Below are 9,365 nucleotides of genomic sequence, written 5' to 3'. Positions count from 1 at the left end.
TTTCTTCCAGTGTGCAGCCATGATGTGTCAGTGGTGGGACCTGTCACAGCTCAGTGAGCAACACTGATCAGCACTGTATCTAATTGATGCTAACTTAGAGATATTAGACTTCATGATTTCAGAAAAAAAAGGAATAAAACATGCTCATGACCCAAAGGACTTCAGAACAAACAATTACCACTGATTGCTGATGACAGTGAACCCCACAAACCTTGTAACAAGGAAGAATATTTCAGAGAAAGAGACCAAAAACATGTCAGAACTGACAGAAGCTGCATTGGGAAACAAGCAATCTGCATATTTGGGGCAATAGAACAGTAGCATCATGCAGGATGAACCTGTGGAAGCAGTACTGACTCCAATTTGACTCAGTGAGCCAACCAGACATGGAGGATTGCATGAGTGAAAATCAGAGAAAGTTCTAGCTCTGATTTAATGTTGATAGCATGATGCATGGATACCACGATCCAGGACTGGAAACAAAATCAAACTTAGAAGGCCATGAGACAGATCTCATAAGAGACAGCTTCATTCGGACACCCACTGAAGATATTACCTAGTATGGTGATGAAACGTCTGAAAATGAACCTTTCAGCTCAGCAATCAGACCTACATCCAGAACCTCAACCTGAACTACAAATATTCTCAAAGCTCAATATAGAACTCATATTTTGAGAGTGGCGAGTTAGAAAAATTGCAAATGTAAATATAAGGAAATATACAATTTTTGCCAGACACAAATATTTGGGGGAGACCAGGGGAGCACAGCAAAAGTGTTACTGAGGCTCTGAAGCACAGGAAAACCTCTTGTCAGTAAGCACTGACAAACCACCATATTGTAGCATAAAAATCCTTTTTAAAAAACGACAGAATGCTTGATCACATTTGGAAGGTACGGCATCAAAAATAGTGTCATCAGGAAAATTTAATTTCTGCAATGGGACAAATAGAAGAGAAATTGGACACCCTGGAGAATACAATTCATGAGGTATAAATAACTTCTAAACTCGATCGTAAGGCAGAAGCTGAGCAAGTAAATAAACATCTCAGCATAGTTGGGAGTGCAGCAGATTATGTTAATGGGTAAAAGTGAAAGGTTAAAAAAATTAAGTGAATTGAAAGCCTTTGACAGCTATTTCAACTTCAGTTCTTGAAAGGGCAAGCTGGAACATACAGGTGAATCTAATGGAGAAGTGTGACAACAGTGACTTAAGTCAGAATTCATAAGAGGCGGAAACATTGTAGGTATTATGAATGAGTCTTTGTCAGATCATTGCTATTCAAAGGAGACCAAATTCGAGAGAATGCAGAGTGAAGCAAAGGTTCAGAAGCAAAACAAATCTCTCCTAAAAGGAGAAGACAAAATCTGGCATAGAAGCTTGGTGGAATTAATTCATTTTCTGAGGGACAGAACGTCATAAAAGAGACTAGATAAGCCAATGCAGCAGGTAAAACAGCTAGCAGACATATCTGCATTATCTAACACTGGAGCAATGAAGCCTCACATGTGCAAACAGTGCACACTTTTTGAAATCAAAAGCTTTTAATTAATCAAGTAGGTCACTTTCAGAATATATGCCTAAGTAGATCACCTCCACAAAAAAAAATTAGTTAAAGAGCATACCCAGACAAAGGAATGTGTAAAATAGAATGGTGTTTAGTCAAAAACAAATCCAAAGTTTTCTTAGTGGAAATTTAGACCAAACATCTTGGCATGCTGTCAATAATTTTCTAGATTTGGAGATGCTGGTGTTGGACTGGGGTATACAAAGTTAAAAATCACACAACACCAGGTTATAGTCCAACAGGTTTAATTGGAAGCACACTAGCTTTTGGAGCGTCGCTCCTTCATCAGGTGGTAGTGGAGGGCTCAATCCTAACACACAGAATTTATAGCAAACATTTACAGTGTGATGTAACTGAAATTATACATTGAAAAATTGATTGTCTGCTAAGCCTTTCATCTGTTAGAATACCATGATAGTTTCACTTCTTTCATGTGTAAATCACAAAACATTTTTTAAAAAGTTGCATTCTCGGGTTAGCTGTTAACAATGGTGATAGCTAGACAATATGTTGAAGGTGTTAGCCCCCTGTGTTTTCTGTCTATGCCATGATGTTTAGATTGATTCTAATCTAAAAAGTGGGATAACAGAGTTCTACGTAAATTCATGCAGTTTTTGAGCAAAGTACAATGTAACCCTGCAAGTACAAATTCACCCCACAAAATATATGTGTGCATGTGGGTCTTTGTCTGTCTGTGTATTTGTGTCTGTCTGGGTTGGGGGTTGTGAGTGTATGTGTGTGTGTGTGTGTGTGTAGTGAGTGCAGAGTGTCTTAAGTCTGCGAGGGGGTGTATGTGTCAGTATGTGTGTGTGTGTGTGGTGCAATGGTGGTCACCTGTAATGTGACATGAACCCAAGGTCCCGGTTGAGACCCTCTCTATGGGTACAGAACTTAGCTATCAACCTCTGCTCGGCCACTTTTCTCTGCTGCCTGTCCCAAAGTCCACCTTGGAGGATGGTCACCCGAAGGTCCGAGGTCAAATGTCCTGGACCACTGAAGGCATCTTGAAACCTATTGTACAGGGAATCTCCAGCTTCTGTCGTGACACTACGGACTTCTTACAGAAACTCAGCACCCACGGACCAGTCGAACCGGGAACACTCCTCGTCACAATGGACATTTCCGCACTCTACACCAGCATCCCCCACAATGATGGCATCGCAGCAACAGCCTCGGTACTCAACACCAACAACTGGCAGTCTCCAAACACTATCCTACAACTCATCCGCTTTATCCTTGATCACAATGTCTTCATTTTTGACAACCAGTTATTCATCTAGACACACTGAACAGCCATGGGGACCAAATTTGCACTCCAATATGCCAACATTTTTATGCACAGGTTCGATCAAGACTTCTTCTCTACGCAGGATCTCCAACCAACATTATACACCAGGTACATTAACGACATTTTCTTCCTCTGGACCCATGGCGAGGAGTCACTGATAAAACTACACAGTGACATCAACAAGTTTCATCCCACCATCAAACTCACCATGGACTACTCTCGACTATCTGTCTCCTTGGACACATGCATTTCCATCAAGGATGGACACCTCAGCACCACACTCTACCACAAACCCACAGACAACCTCACAATGCTACACTTCTCCAGCTTCCACCCAAAACATATTAAAACAGCCATCCCCTAAGGACAGGCCCTAGGCATACACCGGATCTGCTCAGATGAGGAGGAACGTGGCGGACACCTGGAAGTACTCAGGGATGCGCTCACAAGAACAGTGTACGATGCTCAACTCATCGACCGCCAGTTCTGACGTGCCACAGCAAGGAACCGTAATGACCTCCTCAGGAGACAGACATGTGCTGCAACCGACAGGTTACTCTTCGTTGTTCAGTATTTCCCAGGAGCTGAAAAATTACGCCATGTTCTTCGTGACCTGCAACACATTATCAATGAGGATGAGCACCTCACAAACACCTTCACTGCACCTCCACTACTTGCCTTTAAACAACCACTAAACCTCAAACAGATCGTTGTTCGTAGCAAGCTGCTTGGCTCTCAGGACAGCACCATACAACCCTGTCACGGTAGGCGCTGCAAGATTTGTCAGAGTGTGAACATGGATACCACCTGTATGCATGGGGACACCTCCCACCTTGTGCATGGCAGGTACTCATGTGACTCAGCCAACGTTGTCTATCTTATACGTTGCAGGCAAGGATGCCCAGAGGCGTGGTACTTTGGGGAAACCGAGCAAAGGCTATGACAACGGATGAATGGGCACAGCACAACAATCAACAGACAGGAGGGTTCCCTCCCAGTTGGGGAACACTTCAGTGGTCCAGGACATTTGACCTCGGACCTTCGTGTGACCATCTTTCAAGATGGACTTCGGGACAGGCAGCAGAGAAAAGTGGCCGAGCAGAGGCTGTTAGCTAAGTTCTGTACCCATAGGGAGGACCTCAACCAGGTTCATGTCACATTACAGGTGACCACCATTGCACTATACACACACACAGATACTCCTACACACACACACAGGCACTCCTATACACACGGACACACATACACACAGACGCCCACACACACCCTTACAGACACACACACACTCCCACACTCACACATGCACCCCCTCACAGACTTAAGACACTCTGAATTTGCTACACACACACATACACTTTCTCACACTCACAACCCCCAACCCAGACAGACAGACGCACACACACACACATATATATTTTGTGGGGTGAATTTGTACTTGCAATGTTACATTGTACTTCGCTCAAAAACTGTATGCATTCATGTAGAACTCTGAGCTCAAAGAAATATCATAATATTGTCACATAGGGAGGTTTAGCCGACCAAAACACTGCTTACAACTTACAGAATCTCAACTACATGATCTGGGGCATTACACTTATATGTTAAAGGTATTCTTCAACATAGGCATTGCCAAATATGGGAAAATCTTTGTTCTTCACAACCAAACAGTCTCTGTCCTGAATGGGACGGTGTGAATTGATCTTAAACCTGTTCAAAAGGTGGAAGAGGTTAATCAACAAAATGCAAGGTAAACTGATAGAGAATTTTGTAGGACTCCATAAGCTTAAAGCAAGATCTCTTGGTTTTAGTTACTGAAGTAACTCCACAGAGGCTGGTATCCCATCACCAAGTCACCCTTTATTTACCTGCACATAGTACTTAACACTGGTCTGGCTCTCAGAGTGAACAGGATGTCTGACACTCCTGTTCTTATCTGTCAGCCAGGGGTCCCTGATTAGACCAGGTGAACAGCCACTATCAGAAAACTTATATTCTATGATATCCCCCTTGCTGACCTCATTACAATCGCTACAGTTATGTTGGAATAAAAGATTTGTTTCATACTATGTATAAGATGGAAAGCAGTAATTATAGTGGTTTGACTGGAATGTTTTCTACTGAATTTAAAACTGAATAAGGTTCAGATTCCAAGTGCAATAAAGTTTGAGAAGAAGTACAAGCAAAGAGGTAGCCACCAAACTATCTACATGTCTTGAGAAGGTTATATAGTTTCAAGACAGACAACAGAACCATCTGTAACTGAATTGAGTCACCTTGCAACACATCACAGTGAACAGCTATCTACTCCAAATTCAAATCTGCCGTTAGGGGTGATTAAGAAGGAACAAGGTTAAGCAAAATGTCTGACATTTCAACTTTCAGAGATAAAACCCCAACAGCAAGAAGGGTTATCACATCTAACAAGAATGAATCCCCAAATAACAGAATTGAGGAAATGAACAAGCTGGTCTCACCAGTAATTCAAATGTTGACAGGGAAGATGAAAGCCCTAAATATTCATGAACATAAAATTTTGATTTTGCTTACTTCAACACAAAACCAAATACGGAATAAGAAAAAAATTTCACTGAAAGAAATTGAAGAAGTTGTAAATACATAGAAGAGATAAACATTGTGTCAAGATCTAAAATGCTGCAAAGGAAAGAATTACTTGCTTGCTATACTTGCTGTTGGGGTTTTTTCTCTGAAAGTCGAAACGTCAGACAAGGTCGAAACCTTGTCCCTACTTAATCACCCCTAAAGGCAGATTTGAATTTGGAGTAGATAGCTGTTCACTGTGATGTGTTGCAAGGTGACTCAATTCAGTTACAGATAGTTCTGTTGTCAGGGGGCGCACTGACAGCTGTACTTCCCTGAAATCCTCCATAAAAGATGTACAAAACGTTTAAGACCCTCCAGTTCGAGAGACAGCTACAGACCTCAGACAATCAGGAAAGCAATCCAAGCCGAACATCTTCTACCCAATCAACAGCCACTCTGCTAAGCTGAGGGGTGACCTTTTCAAGGTTGTAAAATCTCAAGGGGATAAAGATAAAGTGAATGGCAGGTGTCTTTTCCATAGAGTGGAAGATTTCAAGACTGGGGGGCATACTTTAAGGTGAGAGGAGAAAGTTTTTTAAAAAGAGCATGAGGCACAACCTTTTTTACACTGAGTGGTTTGTGTATGGAATGAGCTTCCAGAAGAAGTACTTGATGCAAATACAAATACAATGTTTCAAAGATACTTGGATAAGTACATGTTTGGAGGGATATGGGCCAAGAGCAGGCAAGTGGGACTAGTTTAGTTTGGGATTATGGTTGGACCAAAGGGTCTGTTTCCCTGTGATTCTAAATCCAAAATGAACACATTTGGGGAGAAAAGTAAAACCTCCAGATCTTTATTTGCAAATTCAAAGAGCTCACGGGAGATAGATTAGTGGTAAATACAAACACGTAAACAAATCTTTGACAATATGATCATTATGAGGGAAAAAGACTTGGGAGTGTAGAGGAGAGATGTTTTAATAGGGTCTGAAGGGGTTAGTACTTGATTGAATACAGTAAGCATTATTTACTGTGATGATGTCATAAGACTTAGTCAGAGTAAACTAAGAGCTGATGAAGGAACCAAGCTAAGATGAGCATGCTCTTAAGTCTTTGTTGTAAAGTAGATCATAGTCAGGACCTCTGTAAATCATTGCAGTGATGCAATAAACTTTATAATGTTTATTCAACATAGCTCTTATGGTTAGACCAGAAAGGGGCTATCTATATCCACATTATACCTCATCAGGCTGGAAGGACCCTCCACACACAACAATGAGATGGCGAGCTTTGCTGGCAAATTGATTGTGGAGGACTTTAACTACTGAGTGTGGGCACCCAAAACCAATGCAAGGATCCTTTCCAACAGCAATACCATTGGTATGATCTGAAGCAAGATTTTCCTTTTGTTTCCGACAAATAATAGGTACAAGGTACCAAAGTGGAAACTTGGTACAAACAGAACACTAATCTGAAACCATCTAATCTGTATGACTCATTGTCACACCCAACGGTTACTGTATTTTACCTGGAGTACAAAAATTGGGTGATAGATATAGATATTTTTCTGATTTTAGTATCCACTGGAAAACATTGCTCATCAGCAGTTCGTTTTGAACTGTTATATTAAATGATGCAAAAAGCAAATGCAGTGTGCATTTAAGTTTATATGGTGTACTCTTGGAGGAGCACAAAGGCAACTTTTTTTAAAATGCCTTTGCGTTATACATTCTTGTCTTCATCATTTATTCTGCTCCTGCCTTTGATCAACTGCACGTATAATATTATATAGTAATGCACCAATATCTTTCACTGTTGTTTGATGGTTTTTAATTAACTCTTAAACAATTTCTGATCAAGCAGAGCAACAGACAGTGATGTTACTCAACAGATCTCCCACAGTTTCAAAGAGGTATCCCCCCATTCCATTAGAAGCTCTGGAACATGAAGTCCAGAAACGCTCAGCTGATGATGGCAAACTATTTCGGGAGGAATTCAATGTAAGTTTGGAGCATGTTTCATGTGATTCTATGGAAAAATGAAGGAACTGCAAACTTTGAGAGCCTTAATGCTGTTCTGGAATGCAGTTAAGCATAAAGGAAACCTTTATCTTTGCAAAAGTTATTTCCTTAGTTGGCAGGAAGCTTGATAAGTTTCTTAAAGTTGATCTACCACCCAGAATAATATTTTTATTATGTGTAGATGGACTGAACAGTTTAATTACTTTTAAATGTAGTGAAATATAGTTCTGCAACATAACGTTTACAAGAACAATTTTCATGGTAACAGTATATTGAACTGATGCACTAAAGTCCCATCATGAACTGAATAATGTGAGTTGGCAGTCTGTTTCATGTGTTGACACTAACTGATGTTAAGAGAGTTCTCCGCAGGCAAGGAATGAATTTAATTGAATGAACGCTGACCATTCGCACGTCTCTAAATAGACAACTGTATACAAAATCAGGAAACCAATGTAGCTTGAAGAAGTTATGAAGACTATCGTCAAAACAACACACTCAATTTTATAAGAAAAAACATTAAATAAACAGTTTGTCTCCCCAAAGTTTCTGACCCATATACTAGCGTGAGAGACAAGAGCCTAAACATTGTACAAGGTTCCTTTATCTGGGCATTGAATAGACAGAGGATACCAGGGTGGGAATGCAGACCTCAAAGCCACCCAGCCAACAGAAATAGCCGAGGCCTGATGGGCAACTAACTCTCTCAAGAAGAAGCTAAGGCCCCCTTTACCTTGATTTATGCCCACTGACCTGGCAAGATTCCAGAAAAGACAGTATATTGCTGGAAAAGCACAGCAGGTCAGGCAGCATCTAAGGAGCAAGAAAATCGACAGTTCGGGCCAGAGCCCTTCATCAGGAATGAGGCTGGGAGCCTTGGGGATGGAGAGATAAATGGAAGGGGGATGGGGCTGGGGAAAAGGTAGCTGAGACTGCAGTAGGTGGATGGAGGTGGGGATAAAGGTGATAGATTGGAGAGGAGGGTGAAGCGGATAGGTCAGAAGGAAAATTGACAGGTGGGACAGGTCATGAGGGCGGTGCTGAGCTGACAGGTTGGAAGTGAGATAAGGTGGGGGAAGGAGAAATGAGGAAACTGGTGAAGTCCACATTGATGTCCTGAGGTTGATGTAAGGTGTTCTTCCTCCAGTTGGGTGCTGAGGGAGTAGTGATGGAGGAGGCCCAGGACCTGCATGTCATTGGCAGAGTGGGAGAGGGAGTTGAAATGTTCGGCCACGGGGCGGTGGGGTGGGTTGGTGGGTTGGTTGGTTGGTTAGTGCGGGTGATCCGAAGATGTTCTCTAAAGCGTTCTGCGAGTAGTCGTCCAGTCTGCCTAATGTAGAGGAGACCGCATCGGGAGCAATGGATACAATAAATGACATGGGTGGAAGTGCAGGTGAAACTTTAGATGTGGAAGGCTCCTTTGGGGCCTTAGACTGAGGTAAGGGGGGAGGTGTGGGTGCAGGTTTTGCAATTCCTGTAGTGGCAGGGGAAGGTGCCAGGAGGGGAAAGTGGCTTGTTGAGGTGGGGGGGGGGAGGATATGAACCTGACCAGGTGGTCGTGGAGGGATTGGTCTTTGTGGGAAGTGGATAGGGGTGAGGAGGGAAATATATCCCTAGTGATGGGATCATTTGTAGGTGATGGAAATGTCGGCGGATGATGCGATTTATGCGGAGGTTGGTGTGGTGGAAGGTGAGGACCGGAGGATAGTAAAAGCCTTTTTAGGTATGTGAAAGGCAAAAAAATGGTTCAGACTAAAATTGGGCCCTTGAAGACAGAAACAGGGGAATATATTACAGGGAACAAAGAAATGGCAGAAGAATTGAATTGGTACTTCAGATCTGTGTTCACTGGGGAAGACACAAGCAATCTCCCTGAGGTAACAGTGGCTGAAGGACCAGAACTGAAGGGAATTTATATTTGCCAAGAATTGGTGTTGGAGAGACTG

General features: G+C 42.2%; 1 protein-coding gene across 1 annotated transcript in view; it reads left to right on the top strand.

Annotated features, from left to right (window-relative positions):
* Nucleotides 1-5,022: 5,022 nt before the first annotated feature.
* The window catches only part of ptprea (protein tyrosine phosphatase receptor type Ea), a 48,467-nt gene continuing 44,124 nt past the window's right edge, over nucleotides 5,023-9,365 (top strand). The window contains exons 1-2 of the mRNA XM_043712606.1: nucleotides 5,023-5,027; nucleotides 7,259-7,398. Of these exons, the coding sequence (XP_043568541.1) occupies nucleotides 7,276-7,398 (123 nt within the window). The 5' untranslated portion in view covers nucleotides 5,023-5,027; nucleotides 7,259-7,275. The remainder of the gene's footprint in view (nucleotides 5,028-7,258; nucleotides 7,399-9,365) is intronic.

The sequence above is a fragment of the Chiloscyllium plagiosum genome, chromosome 22 (genome assembly GCF_004010195.1).
Source record: "Chiloscyllium plagiosum isolate BGI_BamShark_2017 chromosome 22, ASM401019v2, whole genome shotgun sequence".
NCBI classification, from domain to species: domain Eukaryota; kingdom Metazoa; phylum Chordata; class Chondrichthyes; order Orectolobiformes; family Hemiscylliidae; genus Chiloscyllium; species Chiloscyllium plagiosum.
The sequence above is the reverse complement of the archived record's forward strand: the minus strand, read 5'-3'. Positions and strand labels throughout refer to the sequence as shown.